The sequence below is a fragment of the Cercospora kikuchii genome (genome assembly GCF_019650295.1).
Source record: "Cercospora kikuchii DNA, contig_00001, whole genome shotgun sequence".
In the NCBI taxonomy this organism is placed as follows: domain Eukaryota; kingdom Fungi; phylum Ascomycota; class Dothideomycetes; order Mycosphaerellales; family Mycosphaerellaceae; genus Cercospora; species Cercospora kikuchii.
The window spans coordinates 4,014,101-4,036,212 of record NW_025408582.1 but is presented as its reverse complement, the minus strand read 5'-3'; the positions used below and the strand labels follow the sequence as shown (position 1 = coordinate 4,036,212).

Sequence of the window (22,112 nt, the reverse complement as noted above, 5' to 3'; positions counted from 1 at the left end):
GGCATGACGATCGTCGGACATAGCTGCAAGCTCTCTCTCGGCTCGCCGAACGCGGACTCAGACGACATGACCAACAACACGACTCCCGGCCAGACCGACGTGCCCACTTCCGGACCACATGAAGCGATAACGACTCGCCTCGATGGGTGATGCAGCATGTCTGCGCAGCCCCCACGCACGGAAGAGGAGGAGACGGCGGAGCAGCGACGGCACGATGGAGCCGCCGCTCACCACTCCGGCCTCCAGGTTGATGACGATGGCGGAGAGAACGGCGAAGAGGAGGGCGACGACGACGAAGACGACGACGACGAGCCCAAGTTGAAGTACGCGAAGCTGACACCGAACCTATCCAACGTGTACCGGAATGGCGATCTCACCACCGCCTTTGGCGTATATGGCGACAAGATGGTCGTGGGCACAGCAAATGGCAGCGTACATGTCCTCGCTGTGCCCACGCTACAGAGCTTGCGCACCTACAAGGCGCATTCGGCCAGCGTGACCAGCGTGTCCGTGTCTCCGGTGCCGCCTGCACCAGTACTGGTACAGTCCAAGGACGGCAGCGCTTCACTGCTACAGGCCACATTGTCCACCGACAAAAAGCTGGCCCCTCCTACGCGAACTGCCACCAGCACGTCGTTGCCGAGAGGACAGCAGCGATTTCAACAAGCCGCTGTTCCGAACACACCGAACAATCAAATATACATCGCTACGTCCTCGCAAGATGGGCACGTATGTGTGCAGTCGCTGGTTGATCCCCAGGATGTCCAGCTCCGCAACTTCGCGCGCCCCGTCAATGCCGTAGCACTTTCGCCAGAGTACAAAAGCGACCGGACCTATCTTTCGGCCGGCTTAGCTGGAAAGCTCATATTGACGGTCGGCGGGAGGGCCGGCGTCAGCATAGACGCTAACACAAACAGTGCAGCAGCCGCAGCGACGGGCTGGCTTGGAGCAATTGGATTGGGAGCCAATAACGGCACGGACACCATTCTACACTCGGGCGAAGGAGCAATCAGCAACATCAAATGGAGCTTGAGCGGGAAATGGGTCGTATGGGTCAACGAAGAAGGCATCAAGATCATGCGGAGTCACCTCAAGCTCGGGAGTGAGAATCAAGAAGACGCTTGGAAACGGATAGCTCATGCGGCGAGGCCGAATCGCAAAACATGGGAGGACATGGTTGGCGTGTGGAAAGGCCGATGCGAGTGGATTGATGAGAAGGGTCTGGAGAGCGACGAGCTAGCCACTGGTCGTGGAGAGGCACATTCGAAGGGCGCGAATGGCACAAACAACACAGACGGTCCAACGAAAGGCAAGAAGAAGTTCGAGCGATTAGTCGTGGGCTGGGGAGACACCGCCTGGGTATTGCATGTGCAGTCAGGAAGTTCAGTGCCCTCGTCACCCAATGCAAAGAGGCAAGTGGGCAGCGCAGACATCATACATAAGATGCAGTTCCGAGACTGTATTATTTCGGGTATCAGCCTGTACACGCCTTCACTCCTAGCGATCTTAGCATATCGAACGCGAGACGACGACGACAAGCCCATCATGCAAGCACCTCTCTCCGAGGACAATTCCAACACCCCTACGAAAACAGGTCGTCAGCATCGACATACTAGTCTGGCACCGCATCTTCGACTCGTCAACGTGGCTGATGGTGAAGAGGTCGAGCTCGACGAGTTAGCGGTATCACGATACGAGACTCTTTCATCACAGGATTATCACCTGGGCACGCTTTACATGCCTCCCCCACTGCCCGAGAAAAGTGCGAAAGAAGAAAGAGGCAAGCTTGGCGAGCTCTGGAATGTTACTCGCGATGTCGCAGTCACAAGTGGTGGCTATGCCACGAGGATCTTCTCGTCGAGCGCAAGTGTCTTCAGTGGCAGCAGTGGAGATCGAGACGCGAACGGCAGAGCAATGTCCTTTGCGTCTACTGGACGTCAGGGCTCTGGCATGGATGTCACTTCGACCCCGATACTCACTCGGAACGTGGACGCTCATCCATACTCATTGGAACCTGGCCTGAAGCTGTTTATTCACTCGCCTTTCGATTGCGTGCTAGCTGTGAAGCGCGAACTCTCTGATCATCTCGAGTGGCTCCTCGAGCACGAGCACTACGAGGATGCCTGGAAGCTGATTGACGAGCATCCTGAGGCTGTTGATGCATCCACATCCGACCTACAGTCCGTCTCATCGACTCCCAGTTCACCGAACAAGACCGGGACAAATCAGAGTCTCGCCGACTTTTTCGGATCTGATTCCAGCTCGCAGGCGACAAATCCTGCGAATGCTCTGCGTGCTCACAACGCTGCTCCACAGCGAGAAAAGAGGCGTATAGGCGATCTTTGGCTGCAGCAATTAGTATCGACTGGAGATTGGCGGCGCGCGGGAGAGGTCGCCGGTAAGGTGCTGGGAACCAGCAGTCGATGGGAGCATTGGGTGTGGACTTTTGCTCAGTCCAGCAAATTCGACGAGATAACGCCATACATTCCATCAACGACGCTGCAACCTCCCCTACCGAGCCTGGTGTACGAGGTAATCTTGGGTCACTACATTGTCAAAGATGTGTCTCGTTTGACAGATCTGTTGGACAAGTGGGACCCGGAGCTGTTTGATGTTCAGAGCGTCATTAGCGCCATTGAGGATCGCTTGGACAGTGGGGAGGTCACCAAGGATACTACAGAAGATGGGGAGAAGGGCCGAGACTGGCGAGCGCTAATGGACGCGCTCGCCCGTCTTTATCTTGCCGACAACAGGGCTGTAGACGCTTTGAGATGCTATATCGCGCTTCAAGATGCGGAGAAGGCATTCGGCTTGATGAGAGAAGAAAAATTGCTGGATTCTGTCGCAGACGATATCCCAGGACTCCTGATGCTTCGTGTCAGTAGAGAACAGATGCGATCAGCAACCTTATCCGAACTGGAGGAGGCTAGCACCGAGGCAGTGCAACTGCTTGTGGAAGAGGCGTACCGCGGGACGATACCTACGCCCGAAGTCGTTGCTCAGTTGCAAAGTAAAGGCGACAACTTCCAGCCATTCCTGTTCTTCTATTTCCGCGCTCTCTGGAATGGTGCTTCGTCACCAAGCAGCAGCGCAAATGCTGCTCCTCGACGAAAATTCGATCGCCGTATAGACGAGGGACACATGCTGGTCAATGATCATGCCGACCTGGCTATTCGCCTCTTCGCTGAGTATGATCGTGATCTGTTGCTCACATTTCTGAAGTCATCCGAAGTCTACAGCTTCGACAAAGCAGCTGAGATATGTGAGAAACGGCATTACATTCCAGAGCTGGTACATATTCTCAGCAAGACCGGACAAACCAAGCGCGCTTTGTTCTTGATCATTGGCGAGTTAGGCGACGTCTCACAGGCCATAGCTTTTGCAAAAGAGCATCCAGATCTCTGGAATGACCTGCTGGACTACAGCATGGACAAGCCTTCGTTTATACGTGGTCTGCTAGAAGAAGTCGGCGCCGCGGCAGCATTCAATCCAATAGATGTGGTGCGACGCATACCCGAGGGCCTCGAGATTGAAGGCTTGAAGAGCGGCATTCAGCGCCTTGTCCGCGAATTTGAGATCCAGCTGTCCATCTCAGAGGGCGTTGCTAGAGTGCTGAGAGGTGAGGTAGGCATGGGTATGGACACACTTCGCGCGGGCCGTAAGAAGGGCGTGCGATTTGAGGTCAAGCATGAGACTACAACCGAAGTAAATCTCGCGGTCGTTGATCCTCCTACGCAGGTCCCGGATGGTGAGGAACTGCCTGTACCGAAGCGATTGAGCAAGACCGATGCTAAAAGCGAAGTTGCTCAACGACCTGCAAAACCAGGGCATTGCGTCGGCTGTGATGAGGTTTTCCACGAAGACGGTCAGTATCACAATCATCGCCCAGCACGAACCATTAACAATTTACTGACTTGTCCAACAGAAAAGGAAACCCTCATCGGATTCGCTTGCGGACATGTCTATCATCTATCATGTCTTCTCGACGCGAATCCCGATACCCACGCGACGCGGGAAGCAGAAGACCTACTGGATGAGATGCACCGCGCAGCAGAAGAAGGGCAGGACTCGGGATACAGCGGGAGAAGTGTTGGAGCAAAGGTCGCGCACGCTCATATCATTGGGAACGTGGTGAAAGGCGGGTGTCAGCGATGCGTGATCCCCGAAGGAGCATGAGCAATTGTATGGTTCGCGAGCATACGGACCAGGGACTGAATAAGCATGGCATTATTTCGTGATGAGAAGAGGCAGATCAGCATTTCGTGCGCAATAAGATACCCAAGTACTGCAGAACACGATGGTGAGTGGAAGAGGTTTTGTAGGATTTCCGAATTACAATATTGACCCGTCTGATGGCTTACTCCAGCCAGTGTGAAGGTGAGTGATATTTCAATTTGGAGAGACTAGGTCACTGATGGACACAAGCTGCAGCAAAGTACCGATATGGATCGCAATATTGACATATTATTGCACTCTGCATCGATTGATTCTGGTTTCCTACATCCGTACTGTCGAATTTTCTCTTTCTAATTTGACACCTTGCAAAAGAGAACAATCTTGCGAACTTCGGTGTTTTGTCTCTCAAACAAGCAAGTACGCAAAAATTGCAGCGAGCGACATACCCGCAGCAGGAAGCACTGCGTTTCCTGCGTTGCCAGCAGTCGTCTCCGATGGCGTAGTCTCGGCTGCCGCTCCAGAGGCCGATGGAGTCGTGGTAGCGGAAGCAGATCCGGAAGGTGCAGATCCGGAAGCGCTCTCTTCAGCATGATCGTGATCATGTTCTTCCCCGCTGTGGTCGTGATCGTGGTCCTCCTCTGCTGCTTCAGAACCTTCACGAGCGAGCGTCACTTGTGCGCCTGAGGCGTCGTTGCATTGGCTGGAGTGCAGGTCAGTCAGCGGCGGTTGCGCAAAGTGGTGAATTTCTGGGTTTGGGATTGGATCTCTTACATGGTATCGCTATTCTCGCCAGCTGTGCAAGCGGTATAGTCTTCCGGCGCATCGTCCTCGTTGGCGATCTCAGTGGTTACTTTCCACTCGGTTTCGCCTTCAAAGCAGTAGTAACCATCGGCATGGCTGTGGCAAGAAGTGACTTCGGTTGGAACGCCCGTGGAAGCGCTGGGAGCCGCAGACGAAGTGGAGGAGGTCTCTTGTGCTGCTACATTGCCGGCCAGCAAAGTGGTCGCGAAGAGGAGAGCGAGGCGGGAGGAGACCATTTTGCCGGACTGTGGTTTTCGTTACTGCTGTCTTTGATAGTAGTCGGTTCACGGGGTGATTGTGTGGGCAGAAAGATGGCTTGCGAATGATCTTGCGAGAAATTGAATGCTCTTTCCGTCGATGCGACCTACCAGCAGCCTTTTAACAATAGTCTGCAGCTCCATTGCCCTGCATCGCCTGCCACGCGGGCCAAGAAACCTTTGCCTTTGGAATGTCCGTCTTGAGGATAGACACGACCAACAATTGGCCAAGATCATGAGCCACAGACTCCTTCGAATGGATTCGCTTGAGATTCTGAGCATGTTTGGCATACCAAGTCGCAACTTTGGCTTGGCACAGGCCTGGGCAAGGACATTGATGGCCAACGTCACGTGTGGTCGCGATGGTGTGGTATTGCAACCTGTAGTTGCATCTAGCACTGAGGTGGAAATTGTCGACCCGTCGAGCTTCGTCAGTAGCGTCTGCTCGAGTGATGTCAGCATCGGAGCGCGGCATACCCGTGCTGTTCCTGGAACGAGCTCGGCCTGAAGTTGTCCATGTGCTACGGGATATCGGCACTGTTCGCTCTGGATGCTGAAGACCAAGGGAATTCACTTTGCGAGGCGAGATACGGACCACTGGAGGCAATCGAATACATGATGGAGTACAAGTAATCGCGTGGCCAGACGGTCCTTGAGTCGGTATTCTTGCTAAGATGGATGGTGGACATGACCTTTGAACTGATCGTCGAGTTGTCAGCCTGCGCTGAGGTTTGATAAAGACATGGCATCTGCCTTGCTCTCTGACCCAATAACGGACACAAGGAATCGATGAGTGCCAAATCAGCACTCTAAAAGACCTGCATGACGGCCATCGTCATGGCCGAACAGACTTTTCATTCAGCAAATTGCTCCTCGCCTTCCACGAGCCCAAAATGGTCTCCATCCGCTTCAAGCGCTTCCCAAAAGGCCACTCAAGTCAAATTCGATCCAGATCCGCGAAATATTGCCCATGCGTTGTCCAAGTAAAGTTTACAGCCTGACAGAGTTCGTGGGGCTATCCTGGTCACTGCGTGTCTATCGAGCTCATCCATGTCCGGTTCCTGCATACAGACAGATGACGCCTGAAATGCAAGGTCTTGACCAACGCTGGGATCAGGTTGCCTAGTCATTGAGAGATTGCACTCACATCAGCGTTGGTACACTGGCCAGTATGCGGAAATTGGCGCAGAGATATGTCGCTGTTGGTATTCGAGCGGCCGAAATTGCGGTTGGTTGCTTGCTGTGGGATGGTCTCGATGAAATCGATGCCGTCGTCGGTGGCGCGGCGAGCAGGTCGTGGATAGTCCAGATCAGCGAGGAATTTAGGCGTTAGTCGTGTCCGGAGCAGTAGCGTTCGTGGTCAGTAACAAGAATCGTATGAAACGAAAGCGGAAAAAGAAGCGTGGTATCATAAACAGTTCCCCTAAATATGCTGTGCAAAACTGCGCTGCTCATTACGAGATCCGAGCTGTCACTAATTACAATGCGCCTCTCCGTGTGTTGTAGAAAATGTCCGACGATTAGCTCACTACGGAGCGGCTTGTCATGCAGACCTTGATCAAGAAAGGAAAACCTGCGTGCCTCGGAGTACCGTAGCTGGCAGCGCCTCTAGTAACCACCCGCCGCCATGTTCATCATCCCCACAAGGAGGTACGGCATGATCATCCGGAGACGTTCGTTTATAGATCGAGGAGATCGCACAGCGCACCGATGCCGAGGAGACCACCGTTGGTCGTAGGGCAGCATGCCACTTGGTTGCTGCAAGGATCGGACACTGGAGTGCATTAGTGGTGCGATTAGCGACAGAATTTTCAGATACTCACAGATCATGATAGCGCAGTTGCCACCGAGAAGAAGACCGCCAGTGTTGCCATTGCAGCAAGATTGTTGCGTGCTGATAGAGCAAGGTCCTGGTGGTGGTGGTGGAGGAAGGCAGCCACCTGGAATGCCACATGGGTTTGGCGGTGGTGGTGGGAATGGGAACGGTGGTGGTGGAGGAGGTGGGAAAGCTCCACACTGTCCGCATGGTGGTGGGCCTGGTGGTCCAGGAGGGAATGGTGGTGGGAATGGCTGGCCTCCTCCGATCGGTGGTCCAGGCGGTGGGAATGGCTGGCCGCCTCCAATCGGTGGCGATGGGATTGGCTGAGGAAGAGCTACGAAATGTCAGCGGTGTAAATTAAACAGACCCCGACTTGACTCACCATTAGGAACGTAGCCGCCGCCGCCGCCGCCGTACTGTTGTGGAACGGGGGGGAAACCGCCAGGACCTCCAGGACCTCCAGGACCAGGAAAGCCCTGAGGAGAGGCGAAAGCGCCCTGAGGAGGAATGCCCTGAGGCATAGGACCGCCTGGGTAGCCTCCCTGCTGCGATTGCTCTTCAGGCACAGGAGAGGCGTATGACAGAACAGCAGTCGCAAGGACTGCGAGAACGGTAGAAGCCTTCATTGTGAGGGGGTGTGGTCGTGCCGAAACGAGTGTGGGTGTTATAAAAACGAATGTAAAAGTTGGATGTGGAGCGAACCGGTTACCAGAGAGGCAATGGCAGTTTGGTGATGAGAAGAAAGAGAGTGAAGCTGAGAACATACCTTATATACCGCAACAACCTCTTCGACTGGCTCAGCTAGGGGTCGCGAGGACCACGTGCCAAGAAGACCTGTTGAATTCCATGCCCTGTTAATTCGAGCAGCGCAATTCAACTCTGAGGGGCGAAGAGTGCACGAGCAAGCCATGGTCAATGGTTGTGGGTACCTTGTCATGGCCAGATTGACTGAACAAGCGCCTTGTGCATCCGCAGATTTCGCTTCTCATGCTTGACAATCTGCTTGTGAAGGTGAGTGATCCACCATTCGCGTGAAACATTTCAACGTCCGTGGTTGAATTTTTTGGCTCACATCCTCGAGATGTAAGTTTTGTCTCGACTTGGAGCACACCGCTCGCATTGCAACACCGCAAGTCTGCATTGCAGCAACGCATCGTCTGTCTCGTGTCAGTCCCACTCTGGAGCCATGCGTATCCATAGCAGATCATCTCGGCAAAGAAAGGTTCAGCCGGGGATGCAGTGTGGTTCTGCCTCGTTCGTACGTGCTCTGACAGGTACACCATGATCGACAGTATAACGAACTGGCCAAGCTTGGAAGCATCAATCTCCTAGCGTCCATGCATTGAGGCTTCGACACTGGCATTTGCGCCGCACTGCAGCCTGTTATGATGATGGCAAGGTACTGACAGTCTGTTCCATGTGCCCGATGAGCTGGAGGTCCCTGCCGGGCAGGTGGGAGCAAAAACCTTGATATGGATTCTGGAGATTAGAGTTGCAAACGATGGAGCATTGCTCCTCGATGGCGGAAGGCAACAGATGCACCGCATTGCATTTTCAAATGTTTTCAAAGCAGAGCGCACAAATCCTCGGCCCTCGAATGTGTCTGACTGCATATGCGATAGCCGGAGAGCAGAGGGTGTGGTTGAAGTTGACGTTGTGCTGCTAGCGGTCCGCGCCTGTTCGCAGATCATGGCCCGTATAACAAGCAGGGATCATGCCAGCTGCTGAAACGCCATTCCTTCTTCAGGCCTGTCATGCTATCGTGGCTCGTCTGGGAGGCAAACATTGCCAAAATGTCAAGAACACAGTAATCATGCTTCCCAATACGCCGGCGTGATACAAAGGCCGTACTTGCAGTGGCGCCGGCAGCAACAGTTTGACTGACTACCGGAAATGCTTCATGAGACGAACAGCCCTATCGGCCCTCATCACCTGTTAGCGATCTCATGGTTGTTCCACAGCTCTCGTATCATAATCGGCCTGCTTGTCAGGCTGCGTTAAACTGAGCAGAGCCTGAAAGGTCAGTGGCAACACAGGAACGCGGCATGTCGGTGAAGTCGCTGATGAAGTGGCGCATGTCAAATTCCCTAATCCGGACTTCACGCTCTCGGAAGTGAGTATGTAACCCTAGGCATAGTTTGATGAAGAAGCAAAGTGCAGGATCAGGGCCACAAGAGGTTCGGCAGGTATCGCACGACTCATGGTTCCTGATTTCGCGTAACGCCTCCTCTACCACATGTGGAAGTTATGGCAATGTCCGCCCATGCCAGATGGCAAGGCCCATGCGAGATGAAATATTGTTGGGCCCATTTGCGACTTGGGTGCAATGCTGTTCCGCGAACATATAGCAATGTCATCCGTGCACGCTCCAGCGGCGTCCGACCAAGCTGATTCTGCGCTCAGCCGCTTCCTCGCCTTCCGTTTGAAGATGATCTCTCGAACGCAGTCGATCACCTGAAGTCGCCTAGCAGCTCATGTGGGATGAAGCAATGAGAGGCGCCGGACGCACGCGACCAAGCGCGAAATTCACTTGCGGCGACTCGCCCAGCGCAACCGACCACCACCGCGAAGAGACGTGAACGAGTACAATCCATTCGAGTGCCAGATTGAGGGATAGTGCACTGGAGGGGCACTGCATCCGGTAGACGGTCCTGCTCGCTGCCTCGTCCTTGGGGGCTAATCTTTTAGCCAGAGCACACTGCCGCGGCTCCTGCTGAGACTCGGACAGGTACATCAGCGCCGCTACGTCTGACGTGCCTATCAACCAAAGAGCGGCGCAGTCATGCGCGGGCGTCTTTGTGGCTTGTCTCCCGTTTGCCAGCGTGCAGGAAGAGGCGACTGAAGGGAGTGCGAGACTTCTGGGCCGGCGTTGTATGAGCTCATCCTCTGTATAGCCAGCGACGAAGGGGGCCTGTGTCGCAGGTGGTGAGGTCTGTTGCCGTAGGAAGTCGTCCCGCTGTACGATCATCCGTTCGGCGCGAAACGATGGGCATGTTGGGGTGGGTGTTGTGGTGTTGGATGTGAAACATTCCTGTCGCGGAAAGCAAAAGCAATCAGGCGCCAAGTGTTGCTTGGCGACACCGTCAGTCCCTTCTCTGTACTGAGCTCGAAAACGAATATGAGCAGTCGCCACGGTGAACTGGGCAAGGAGCTGTAATGCTGAGGTTGTCACAAAGCGAATGTGCCTTCTTGGATTCGGTACCAGACGCGCCCGTACTACACGAAAAATGGAGCGCACAGATAAAGTATTTGCTTGAGATCTGGTAGATCATGTATTTCAATAGCTCTTTAGCTATGCATATTCATCTCATGCTACTCATAAACAATGCATCTTATATGCTATGGTATCGTAAAACACAATCATCAATCATGCAGGTGACTTCATCCCATGGCGTCGCGATTAATAAGCGTACGCCAAAATCGATTCGTCGTTCGTCTGTCGGATCTTCCTGTTGGTGCGCTGCAACCAAATGCGCATGACCCAAGCAGCGCCAGCGCAGAGCATAGAAAAGCCTGCCGATGATCCCATGGCAATGGCGTAGCGTGGCTCGTCCCAGTCTGGCCATAGGTATGGGGTCCAGACGAAAGATGCGTTGGCGATGGTGTTGACAATGGCAAGTGAAGAAGCTTTCTTCTCTTTGGTCTGTCCGCAAGTGGCAGAAACCCAGCCTAAAATCAGATGTGTGAGTATTTGCTTCGTGATATTTTATTGCGCAGGAAATTGCTTACCCAAGATGATCGAATTCACTGCGTATGTTCCAATGGCGAACACGACCATTCCGAAGTAGCGCGCACCAGTGTTGAGCGTCGCCGCACAGAGCACGAAACCGAAAATGGCAACTGCTTTCGCGACAGTGATGTGCCATGTTCGCTCGTTGAATTTACCAGAGTTGTACGACCACCAGATGGAGATACCACCGGCGATGAGGTATGGAGGGCAGGTGAGAGTAAGAGTGATCTTCCTGTCGAATCCGAGAGTCTCGACGGCAGTAGGGAAGAAGTTCTTGAAGCCGTTGGCGGCCAAGTGCATGTGTTGCATGAAAGCGAAGAGCCAGAGCTTAGGATCAGAGGCAGCGGTCTTGAGACCAGCCCAGACAGAGACAGCTTCTTTGGCACCGACCTGGTCGCCTTGCACACGGTTGTTGGCGAGCAGACGCTCCTCAGGGGTGAGCCACTTGGTGACGAGTGGGTCGTCTGGGAGGATGAAACCTGCACCAATGGCGACCACTCCGGTAACGGCTCCTTGGATGATGAACAGCCACTGCCATCCTGCAAGACCAGCCATGCTGAAGGGAAATTAGTACTTAGAATTTGTGTAGATGCATCGAAATCGACTCACCCGTCCATCTCGAAGATTCCGAGTGCGATGAGACCCGCGAACGCCGTAGCCAGGATGTTGCCAGTGTAGAGGATAGAGATGCGGGTGGCCAATTCCTTACGGGTGTAGAAGATACCAAGAATGTACAGCGCTCCTGGGTAGTAAGGGGCCTCAACAACACCTGGAGTTTCAAATCAGCTGATGTCACAAATGCTCCAACAGTGCAGATAGTACGAACCAAGGAAGAAGCGGGTCAAGAAGAGACCAGTAAAGTTCGTCGACATGGCAGTCAGACCAGATACCACAGCCCACAAGAACATGCACGCCGACATGTAGTACGAAGGGCGCACGCGTGTGATCAACATGTTCGATGGAACCTGACCCAGGATGTAACCGACGAAGAGGATGGATACGCATGTCTGGTACTGAGAGCCTGAAAGTTTGGTGTCGTCTTCGAGCGAGCTGAGACGTGCGAGTGCGATAGCGTTACGATCAAGATAGTTGAGCCAGTACATCAGCCAGAGCCTGGACGACTGTCAGTGACTCTTTCAATGCTGCCAAGACTCATTTCACAACTCACATGGGCATGATGTACCAGTCCAGCTTCTTCACCAGGGCGATTTCCGCGGGATCTGTCTTCTCGTGGGCACCTGAGTAGTCGATATTGAGAGCTTTGCGCTTCTCTGCCTCTGCCTTCTCAGAGTCGTTGGTCTCGACCTGGTAGAGCACCTCATTTTTCTCCACTCCGTGCTTCTCTTCCATCGTTGTAGTAGCCATGATGGGCAATGTCTGACGGAATCCGCTGTTTCGCAGAAGAGGAAGGGTGGTTGAGGAGAGGAATGATAAGCTGGACGGCTTCTGGGAGTGCAGAGCTGTCTGGGAGATCGACGAAAGACCGTTGTGCGACGAACTAATATACCAAACCCCTGCTCTCAACTTTCAACCGGACTGATAACGACATTGTAGCCGCACTCGACGATGCAGCGCTATTGAGCGTAGCCAAGGCGCCTCCAACTCCAGATCCATGCGCGATATTCCTCGCCCAGGCTGGGGAAGTAACCTCAAGACTGAGATTGGCGTCTTGGTATGGAACTCGTGCATGCTAGGGTGCTCTCCTCGGCCGCTAGAACGAGTCAATCAGAGGGAATCATGCATGGAAGAAGGCTGTGTACGCCACGCCACGGTTGGTCAAGTGGTCGGCACCAGCAGGTTCGCGGCGCAGAAGGTTGCCAGTGGTACAATGATTCCCCATAGCGTCCCCAGATGCCAAGGGAGCGAAGCTGGAGAAGAATGGGGCCTAAGCGATAATGAGCGCGGTGGCGGACGCACGGTGCAACAAGCAGCGGTCGGGAGTGGTCAGTCAGGTGCTTGTGATTACTTGGCCGCAGCGGACAGCTCTTGCGCTGCGAGTAGAGTTCTTCTCGAAGTCTTGGAAGGTCGGAAGTTCGAGGAATGTCCACACGCCGACCACGCGAATTGATCAGCAAGTTGGACATGCAAACCTGTGGACACGAGTCTCGACTTTCACGTGGCGTGCACGAGACCGTTTTCCCCAGACCATTTCCCCGCACTGGGGCGCGTTGGGAACGAGAAAATGTCTTCGGGCTCTGTGCGACACGAGAGCGTCCGTCGGGGATCAATCGTGGCATCGGGTGGAAGTCGTGGACAACCCGTCGTTCTTGGCTGCAGCGGTACCTCGTACTAGGAGGGTGACTGCTCGCCTTGTCGTGAACCAGGCCATACGCGACGGGCGTGATTGGTCGTTGAGCCCTCCGCCAACGTTCCTGCGCTCACTTGGAATTGCCCTACTCAGCATGCCGCGAACAGGCAAGCATGCCTCCCTCGGGGACGTGTTCGTGAAGCTCTCGCAAGCCGTGTGAAGCTGCCAAGGTGGCGGCGGTCAAAGCACGGGGTAAGCGAACGTGGGAAGAACCGGTGCCTGAGACGGGAAGGGAGGGAGAGGCATGCGCTGAAAGTTCTTCCGCGAGGAGAGCCACCGCGTGTTGCCGGCCTGATTATTCTTCATCCTGCGCGACGATGGCACTCTCCAGACGGTGCCCGCTGGTGGCTTGCGAGGGCTGCGAGGGTCCAGAGGCAGACAGAGCATCCCGTGCTCGAGTGGAACGTGTCGCGTGACCAGCGCGTTTCGCTGTCCGTCGCGAACAACAGAAACCGCGGGCATTTGCAAAAGCAGAGATGGCCATGGAGGCTGCGCTGAGGTGTGCGCTCCTCCGCTATATGTCTGCTGGCTGTCGTGTGAATGGCAGGATCAAAGATGCGATATCGGCAGCACATGACGGAAAGTGCGGTTAGTCATTCGCCAGCACAGCTGAACGACGATCGCATACCTTTCGCACCTACGAAACTCGCTCGCGTCTTCTTCCCTTTCGATGGCACAAAAGACCTCCCCTGGGCGAGGCATTGGCACACGTGAATGGCGACCATCGGCAGATCCGTCGCCTGGTTCTGGCAGGAATTCGGCCTCTCGGGCCTCCACGAAACGGGTCGAGATGCATATCTCATCATCTTGGCCAGATCGCTACGCATGCTTGCCTACGGGACTAATGCACTCATTCTAGGTGAGTCAGCAGCTCGTCGATGGCGCTGAGCAGAACATGGTGCGCTTGTTGCGGTTGTGTCGGACGGGCAGGACTGATCGAGTGAATAGCATTGTTCTTCTCGGAGCTTGGCTTCTCCGATCGTCGGATAGGTGTGTTTATGACCTTGACGCTGTGAGTTCATCTTCCGGAGTCTTCCACAACACCGCTACTGACACAGTCCAGCGTCGGTGATGTCTTTCTTGGCACCTTCCTCACTCTCATCGCCGACCGCTTTGGTCGGCGCAAGATCCTCTTCGGCGGGAGCATCTTGATGGTCTTCAGCGGAGTCATCTTCGCTGCCTTCGAGAACTTCTGGATCCTGCTCTTCGCAGCAGTGATAGGTGTCGTATCGGCCACAGGAGGCGACTTTGGTCCCTTTCGTTCAATCGAGGAGTCGATGCTTTCTCAGCTCACAAACCCGCAAACTCGCGCAGACGTGCTCGCATGGTACGTGACCATCTCTGCTTGGGGTTCCTCCATCGGCAGTGAATTAGGTGGTCGAATCATCGAGCAGCTCCAGCATCGAGATGGGTGGACGCTAAAAGATGCCTACCACGCGATCTTCTGGGTATATGCAGTCATGGGCGTAGTAAACATCGTATGCGTTCTGCTCTTGACCAAAAATTGCGAAGCAGACACGATCGAGGAGAAGTACACCCCAGTCGCTCAAGATGAGGGCAGCGACCATTCATTTGTGCTTACTGACAACAACCCGGATCGCGGCTCTGCTGATGAAGCTTCACGAAACCCCAGACCTGCAAGGCCCAGCACCAGGTTCCAAGGAATACGAGCATGGATCTCAAAATGGATGGGGCACATCTCGAAACCAACACTGTCCGTGGTCTGGAAGTTATGGCTCCTTCTCGCGGTCGATTCCTTAGCCGACGGCATGGTCCCCTACAGCTTGACCAACTACTACATGGTATGTGACGACCACGACACTTTCTCATGCATTTGCTGATTCTTCGTCCCCAGGACATCAAATTCCATCCCTCCAAATCCACCCTCGGCGACGTAACCTCCATAAGCTACTTCCTAACCGCCATCGGCGGAATCTTCGCCGGCCCACTAGCCAAGAAAATCGGCCTTGTGAATACAATGGTGTTCACACATATTCCCTCTTCAGCCGCAGTCCTCCTCTTCCCTCTCCCCAACATCCTCTGGCTAACCGTAATCCTCCTCTTCGTCCGCGCAGGCCTCAACAACATGGACCAAGCACCCCGTTCAGCCCTCATAGCCGCCATCGTGATACCTTCCGAACGCACAGCTGTAATGGGAATCACAGCAATGTTGCGAACGATGGCCGCGACATCAGGTCCAATGGTAACGGGGTTCTTGGCGAATTCGGATCGGTTCTGGGTGGCTTTCGTGGCGGGTGGTGCATTTAGGTTGACGTATGACATTGGTTTGTGGGTGTTATTTACCAATGTGAAGTTGCATCAGCATGAGCAGGTTAAAGGTGATGTTTTGGCATCCGATGAGCATATTGCGGCTGCGGAGCAGTTCCGGCTTAGTGATGAGGAGTCAATTGCAGGGAGAACATCTAGTGATGATGACGATGATGATTATGAGCACGATGAGGTTCGACGACAGAAGTGAAACTAGTTGAGACAACAGAATGAGCTTAGATACAGTTACGAGAGACGAGAAGGAATGGCACAGGACCCTGATAGAGATAGAATGCAAGAGCGAGCAGCAACGACTTTCACCACTCACAATTTTCTTTTTCACAGCCATTGCCGAGAATCTTATACGCTAAATGGGTATCTCAAAAGCATACGCGAGTACAACTGTGGGCGACGCTCCTCCTCGCCACTTGCGAAGCTCACATCACCAACCACTGCTCCGTCACAGCTCGCGCGGCCACATCATTACCTGCCAGCGCGTACATGCCCTGCAAAGCGAACGCCGCCTCCATCGCAAAATCCTCCACTTCGACCTCCCGCTCACCTGGGATGCCATCAAGCATTTTTGCCTCTTCGCTCTGCGCTTCAACCTGCACTGCCTCGCTCAATGCAAGGACTTTCTCATATGCTGGCAGTGCCAAGTGGCTGAGACCCAAATAGTGCCACATTCGGGCAGCATTGAACTCGGCTTCCTGAATGTGGCAGGCTCTACCGCTGGCGACGCGAAGATCATAGTATCGGTAGAGGAAAGCCAAGCCTTGATGGATCCCAAACTGTCGATTCTCAGTCTGTCGCTTCATGCTATTCTGGATCCACATAGTTGCGATACTCAAGTTGACGCAAATATTGTCAGGATCTAGTGCCAGCGCGCGATAGTAGTACGGAAGAGCGGAGAAGCTGTGATTCGCCACTGCAACCATATGACCATAGAGCAGCAAGACACCAGCATTGAGATCTTGGAGCTCTCCCGCCAGCTCATCGGCTTTCTTTTCAAGACTTGGCTTCTGTTGCGACCAATCGAAGCGTTCTCGCAGTTCTGGCGGCATGGCGAGAAAGTCGTGCGACTTCACCATTCTGAGCATCCATTTCTGCGTTGGGCCGGCCGAGAACCAGTTCGACCCGAAAGCGAAACGGTTCACGGCTGCGAAAATCTGGAATGCTTCCCCACCACGGTCCCCAGTGTCCTTAACAAGGTCCCGCGCGAGGTCGATGATGAACTGGTTGTCGTTGAAAGTGAGTCCGCAGCAGAGCGATACCGCGTAAGTTGTCATCTTGAGTCGAATGTTGTGGTAGAAGACATTAGCGCCAGCGAGTACGTCCTGAAGGATGCGGTAACATTTGTCCTGCTCTGCGTTGCGCGCATACACCAAAGCAAGATCTGAAAAGACGTGGTGCCAGTCCGAGAATGTAATATTGAGAAACTTTTCAGGCGTCTTGGTGTCGTCCGGGAGTTTAGCATCACGCTGGTACTTGCCCTGGTCTCGATCTGCTTCCTTCAATCGCATGTACTTGTCGCGGTCTGGAAAGAAGACCTTCATATCCGTAAAGTCATCAAGCATTCCTAAAGCGCCGTGGACCCAAGCGTCGGTAGCTTCCTCATCGCCCTGCTTCATGCCAGTCCAATGCGCTTTCACCTCGAGATGATTTGCTAAGACGCGCTGTTGGATGTCGTGAATGAGCTGGGCGCGATCCTGGGCTTTGAGCGCTGCTTTGGACGGCGCCTTGATCTTCTTCCTCAGTCTTGGTCTCTTTGGGGCCTTTGCAGAGTTCTCGTCGTCGTCGTCGTCATTTCGCTCGTCCTCGCCCTCAATGCCGCAGATAGTCTCCAGAATATCCTTCTTGCCCTTTTTCATGCCAACCAGTTTGCCACGCCCTCTCTTGGTCGACTTTGGCGGCACAAATGGCTCTGGGGCTGCTGGGGGCAACTCGATCCGTTGACTGACAGGACCGCCAAGGAGGGAGCTGCCCAGCACAGGGCCATCAAGGACTGGATAAGGTGTTGGTGCAATGCTATCGCCATTCCTCAGCGTTATCGGAAGTGGAGCCGCAGGACGAAGTTCTCTAAAGTTCATGTTAGGCTCTATCCGAGGCTTGATCGGCGGGTTGGGATGTCTGCGAATTTGTCTGTACGGTTCAGGTAATATCACAGGGCGCGACTTGACGTCTTCGGGCACCATTTGCACTCCTTGCTCCATCAGAAGATCATGTCTACTGATTTTGATGAGCTCGTTGCAGAGGAATCTTGCCTTGTCCAGCTCTCCGGCGTCTTCGTACATTTTCGTCAACTTGGCTTGTGAGGCGCGTAGATGGCCGTGCTTGTCGCTCCGGTTCCGCACAATGACCTCGTGGCATGCAATAGCGTCTTGGACCTTATCCGTGTACTCATAGCACAGAGCCATCCAGTACCAAACATCGTCCGACAGTCCTCGTTCCGGGTGATCCGCCTCCTCACACTCACGCAGGGGCGCGAAGAATTTGAGAGCCTCTTGGTACGAGCCATCTTTGCGCATGGTTTGGGCCACGTCCTCGAAAGTATCACGGTATTCGTCGACCACATCGACGTTCAGCAGAAGCTCGCGGAAGTGTCGGAGCGCCTCTTCGCGGAATTCAGGGCCCATCTTCAGACGCAATTTGCCAATGCGCACCTTGATCTCGATGGGCATGCCCTCGCCATACTGAGCTGGGTCACGACTGACATTACCCCATTGCCATTCAGGTACAGAGTGTCGTCTCTCATCGTCAAGGTCCCATTCGCAGTCATTATCGCTCACTCTGTCCCAGAAGACGTCGTCTTTCCGACCGAGCAGCCAGCGGGCTATTCGTTTTGCCTGCTGAATTCCAATCCAGGGATTTCCGGCCAGCTCGACCAATTCCAGGTAGATATTGAGATGCTCCCAATCTTCTGTGGGGTCGTCCTCATCGCCGAAGGTCTGAAAGTTTTCCATGTAGTAAGTGAACGCGATGTCATAGCGATGTATGGCTTGCTCTTGTTCAGCTTTGTCGGGCCATGCTGCACAGAGCACTGCGAACTCTTTCAAAAACACTGTCTTGTAGGGGAAGATCCTCAGGATATTCTTTGCGTCAAGCCGAGCATTCTTGTTGTTCTGACCGCGTTTCTGAAGGATGTTGTAGAGGTGGAATTTCTTCACCCTCAAATCGTATTGGTCAGTCTCGGGCTTCGTGATGCTTATGGCATGACCAAGGTAAAAGATAGCTTGATTGATTGTGTCAAAGTCGAGTTCCTCATCCGGCTTATCGGTGATCAGATCTGCGAGATGCTCCCAGTTCTTGGCCTCGCGAGTAGTAGGTATACCAAAGCGCAGCGCTTCAATTGCATCGTCATGCCGACCCTGTGAATCCAGAATCTGAGACAGCAGAGAGTGAGCACTCCAGATCTCGGGATTGGCGCCAATGGCTAAGCGGACAAGATCGATAGCGGTATCGAGGTCACCCTCCATGTAAGCATTGTTGGCTTTCGCCATGTGTTCCTTGAAGACTGGACCTGGGTCGACTTCCTTTTTGCGCTTCCGACCACGATTCTTGGCACGATCGCTCGGCCTGCCACGTTTGCTGACGGTGTTCTTTGGAATCTTGCCGACATTCTCATGATCAGTGCCCCTCAGGACAGCTCGCCATCCCTTCTTAGGCTTACCACCACGGCCACGACCTCGGCCTCGAGAAGACCCGCCACGTGCAGGCGCGTCCTCGAAAAGGATTTCTTCTTCCGCCTCTGCCTCTGTCTCACCGTCATCGATTCCGGGTATGTCCACAGCCCAGGAGTGTTCCTCTGGTCGAAATCCGACAGCCTCATAAATTTGCTCATTCGTACTTTCCATCGCAAGTGCGGCCGCTCTGCGAGCCATTGCCCGACCTGCTCCGCCATCGATTTGAGCGTACCTTTCTGCCATGCGGGCACGCTCCTCCTTGGCCGTGAGCACACCAGGAGCTCCATTCTGCGCGTGAAAGTCTTGCGCGGCTTGTTGTATCCGATCATCAGCTGGCATCGCATGCCACGCAGTGAGTTGAGGAGCGCCAAGCTGACGACCACTGACACCGACTGGAGGATAAGGACTCGGTCCGTTACCAGGTCCATATGGTCCTGCTCCGCCTGCGCCATAGGCATGGACGCCCAGATGACTTGGATCGGGGTACTGCGAGATAGTAGTCGGCGGTTCGTAATTGCCAAGTTGTCGTCGTTCTTTCCATTGCTGTGGAACGCATGTGACGCCAGCACGCACGCACGACTTGCATCGATCTGGATCATTTTCGTCTGGGATGCACTTGACCTTTCGAATCTTGCAAGTCTTGCATGCCGGTGCTTCTTGTGTGCGCTTGGCGGGGTTACTGGAACCGGCGCCATTCTGATTGGGCATTTCCGCAGCTTGAGACTCGAGGCTTTGCAAATCGTGAGTACCAAATGTGGCGGCGGCGGCCGCGTCGGTCATGATTGCATCTTCCATTTTGTCAACCGCCGCTGAAACTTTGCGCGGAAGTGGAGGTCTTGCGAGGTGACATGGATCTGGAAGCCGACAAAATGTGCGATAAGTTGTTGCGCTCACAGCAGTGATCACTCGACATGGAGTCGAACAGATACGGCTGAGGTTGCATTCGAGACGGAAGGAGCAACGATGGCCCGCTGTCGCCAAGCGATTCACTGCTGACTAATCTCACACGTCACATGCTTGCTAGGTTGACAAGAAGAGATGTACAGAGCAAGCGTTGATTCAGATGCATGCGCTCATTATTCACAGCACGTATGTATACAATATGATACAGATGGTAGCCGAGTAGGCTTTCTGTGCACCGCACAACTCCCCAGTCCTCCGCTGCATCTGAACAGCTGGGGACGGCCCACATGTCTATGACGCCTCGACAAATGGTGCTTTGCGGCACTGGAATACTTCGCCAGGCAGGTCGTCCCTGAATGCATTGCATTCGCTCAACTCACGCCTCAGACACATCCTGAGCTGCGTTCGTCCCGGCCGTTCTCAGACATATGGGCTGGTCAAGGCGGTTCGGTAGTATGAGGGGAGATCTGTGGCGATGGCACATTCGCTTCTTGTTGTTGCCTCAACAGCTCTTTCTGTTCATGGCTTCCCTTGTACGCCCTCAGCAGCGAGCTTCTTGATCGTCAGATCTCGTTGGTATTCCATTACTCTTCGCTTCTTGAAGTATGTGACCTGTAGGTAGCAATTAGCCTCATCATCTCGCAGAACACCCACATCCTACATACCCAACTGCTAGCGCATGTCTTCTCGAATTGCGCCAGTTCTGGCGAGCAGTGTTCCTTTGCCTTTTTGTCCTCCTTAATGCTATCAATTATGCCATTCTTTTCCAGGCACTCAAAGAATGCGTCTCTTCCTTCCCAGCATTGTGCACGCGCTGACCTGTCTGGCGCAATATATCCCCCATCTTTTGATGGCTCTGGTGCCGGAGGCGTCGTTTGCTTGGAAGAGCTAGAAAATAAGCCCATAGCTGGCGCAGCTTATCAGAAACTGTTGCGAGGAAGCCGGGACGGCCTAGGGTCTGGAGAAGTTGGTGGCGTGGTCACGTTGTGTTGCAAGACAGCGAGCGATACGTGCGACACCGGTATACGTATGGCGTCCCGAAGTTTGCGCTTGTGATGTGGATGCATTGAATGTCTCACAGGGTCGAGATCGGCGACGGGATCAGACTATAGTGCCGAGGCGACAAAGTCGTGGGATAGCCAAGCTCTCGACATACTCCAATCTTGGGAAATGGCGCACGGAGATGATACCGATCGGACCCAGACGAGGTGTGCGGTGCTCGAAGTTCAATGAGCCCCATTTTGTTACCACTATAATCAGTACAAGCATGAGGGCAAGTCCCTTTGAATGAGGTGAGCGGACGAAAGCGGACGATATGAGTGGGCAGCCCGAGTCCAACGATTATTCATCCCAGTCTATGAGATGAGACGAATGAAGTTGGAAGTGGCTTAGACAGAAGTAAGCTTCAGACCGAGTAGCGGGCGAGAGTGCGTCTGATCAAATACATCGTGGCGTGGAAAGCAAGGCATTGCGGCAACTTGCTGACAGGCGCCATCGATGCATGATAAGCGAACGCAGTGCCTTGTTCTATCCGGATCTCACGAATGCGGATGTTGGTTATGAGAGCGATAGGCGATCGAGACATGGGCAAGCCGTCAGGTTCCAGAGCTTGAGTCGGCATCCGAAAAAGCACAGCGGTCTCGTGATGGAATGTACCACGACGAGACCGTGCTGTGGGGCGTCTCGAGTGTTGGTGGTAGGTCGAAGAGGAGCTTGGATACTGGTGGGATGGAGGGCAGAGATTGGAACAGCGGGCAAGAAAACCAACGAAAGGTGTCAGGAACGCCGCGAGTGTCGCAGGAGCGTCCGCGATAACCAAAAGGCTTGCTCGTGCTGGCCAGGGCCAAGTCATCGGCTTGGAGATGGATGCGACACTGTGTTGTCAGATTGCGCGCCGTCCGTGCGCAGAGCATACCTTACCGCGCAAAAGAAGTGCCGTACAGGCTCGCAAATGTGCTTTGCTCTTGCAGCTGGCAATATTTCTACCCTCTTTCTCTGTCTACCTGATCGTCTGCGCCTGGAACGTCGCCGTACACCGTTTGGCGCTGGCGTTGTCGAGGTGTTGTCGACTCGGCCGCCATGTCACGATTATTAGCAGCCAGGGTGAGAAGAGGGCAGGAGCCGCCCATTCCAGCTTCTCTCCTTCCAAACTGAATCCGTGTACGGA

General features: G+C 54.1%; 7 protein-coding genes across 7 annotated transcripts; 2 read left to right on the top strand and 5 right to left on the bottom strand.

Annotated features, from left to right (window-relative positions):
• Positions 1-156: 156 nt before the first annotated feature.
• CKM354_000157600 (uncharacterized protein) lies at positions 157-4,176 on the top strand (the record flags this gene model as incomplete). Its single annotated transcript, XM_044796705.1, has 2 exons — positions 157-3,865; positions 3,926-4,176. The coding sequence occupies 2 exons, from the start codon at positions 157-159 to the stop codon at positions 4,174-4,176; spliced, it is 3,960 nt and encodes a 1,319-aa protein (XP_044652640.1).
• Positions 4,177-4,581: 405 nt separating this feature from the next.
• Positions 4,582-5,213, bottom strand: CKM354_000157500 (uncharacterized protein; the record flags this gene model as incomplete). The annotated part of the gene is made up of 2 exons (XM_044796704.1): positions 4,582-4,876; positions 4,948-5,213. The coding sequence occupies 2 exons, from the start codon at positions 5,211-5,213 to the stop codon at positions 4,582-4,584; spliced, it is 561 nt and encodes a 186-aa protein (XP_044652639.1).
• A 1,700-nt stretch (positions 5,214-6,913) lies between these two features.
• CKM354_000157400 (uncharacterized protein) lies at positions 6,914-7,679 on the bottom strand (the record flags this gene model as incomplete). The annotated part of the gene is made up of 3 exons (XM_044796703.1): positions 6,914-7,008; positions 7,058-7,387; positions 7,436-7,679. 3 exons carry the CDS (start codon positions 7,677-7,679, stop codon positions 6,914-6,916), a joined length of 669 nt encoding a protein of 222 aa, XP_044652638.1.
• A 2,774-nt stretch (positions 7,680-10,453) lies between these two features.
• Positions 10,454-12,148, bottom strand: CKM354_000157300 (uncharacterized protein; the record flags this gene model as incomplete). The annotated part of the gene is made up of 5 exons (XM_044796702.1): positions 10,454-10,722; positions 10,783-11,339; positions 11,393-11,552; positions 11,610-11,896; positions 11,952-12,148. 5 exons carry the CDS (start codon positions 12,146-12,148, stop codon positions 10,454-10,456), a joined length of 1,470 nt encoding a protein of 489 aa, XP_044652637.1.
• A 1,657-nt stretch (positions 12,149-13,805) lies between these two features.
• Positions 13,806-15,570, top strand: CKM354_000157200 (uncharacterized protein; the record flags this gene model as incomplete). The annotated part of the gene is made up of 4 exons (XM_044796701.1): positions 13,806-13,950; positions 14,040-14,103; positions 14,155-14,893; positions 14,947-15,570. The coding sequence occupies 4 exons, from the start codon at positions 13,806-13,808 to the stop codon at positions 15,568-15,570; spliced, it is 1,572 nt and encodes a 523-aa protein (XP_044652636.1).
• Positions 15,571-15,796: 226 nt separating this feature from the next.
• CKM354_000157100 (transcription factor TFIIIC subunit TFC4) lies at positions 15,797-19,837 on the bottom strand (the record flags this gene model as incomplete). The annotated part of the gene is made up of 1 exon (XM_044796700.1): positions 15,797-19,837. One exon carries the CDS (start codon positions 19,835-19,837, stop codon positions 15,797-15,799), a length of 4,041 nt encoding a protein of 1,346 aa, XP_044652635.1.
• Positions 19,838-20,464: 627 nt separating this feature from the next.
• CKM354_000157000 (uncharacterized protein) lies at positions 20,465-20,850 on the bottom strand (the record flags this gene model as incomplete). The annotated part of the gene is made up of 2 exons (XM_044796699.1): positions 20,465-20,557; positions 20,611-20,850. The coding sequence occupies 2 exons, from the start codon at positions 20,848-20,850 to the stop codon at positions 20,465-20,467; spliced, it is 333 nt and encodes a 110-aa protein (XP_044652634.1).
• Positions 20,851-22,112: the final 1,262 nt, after the last annotated feature.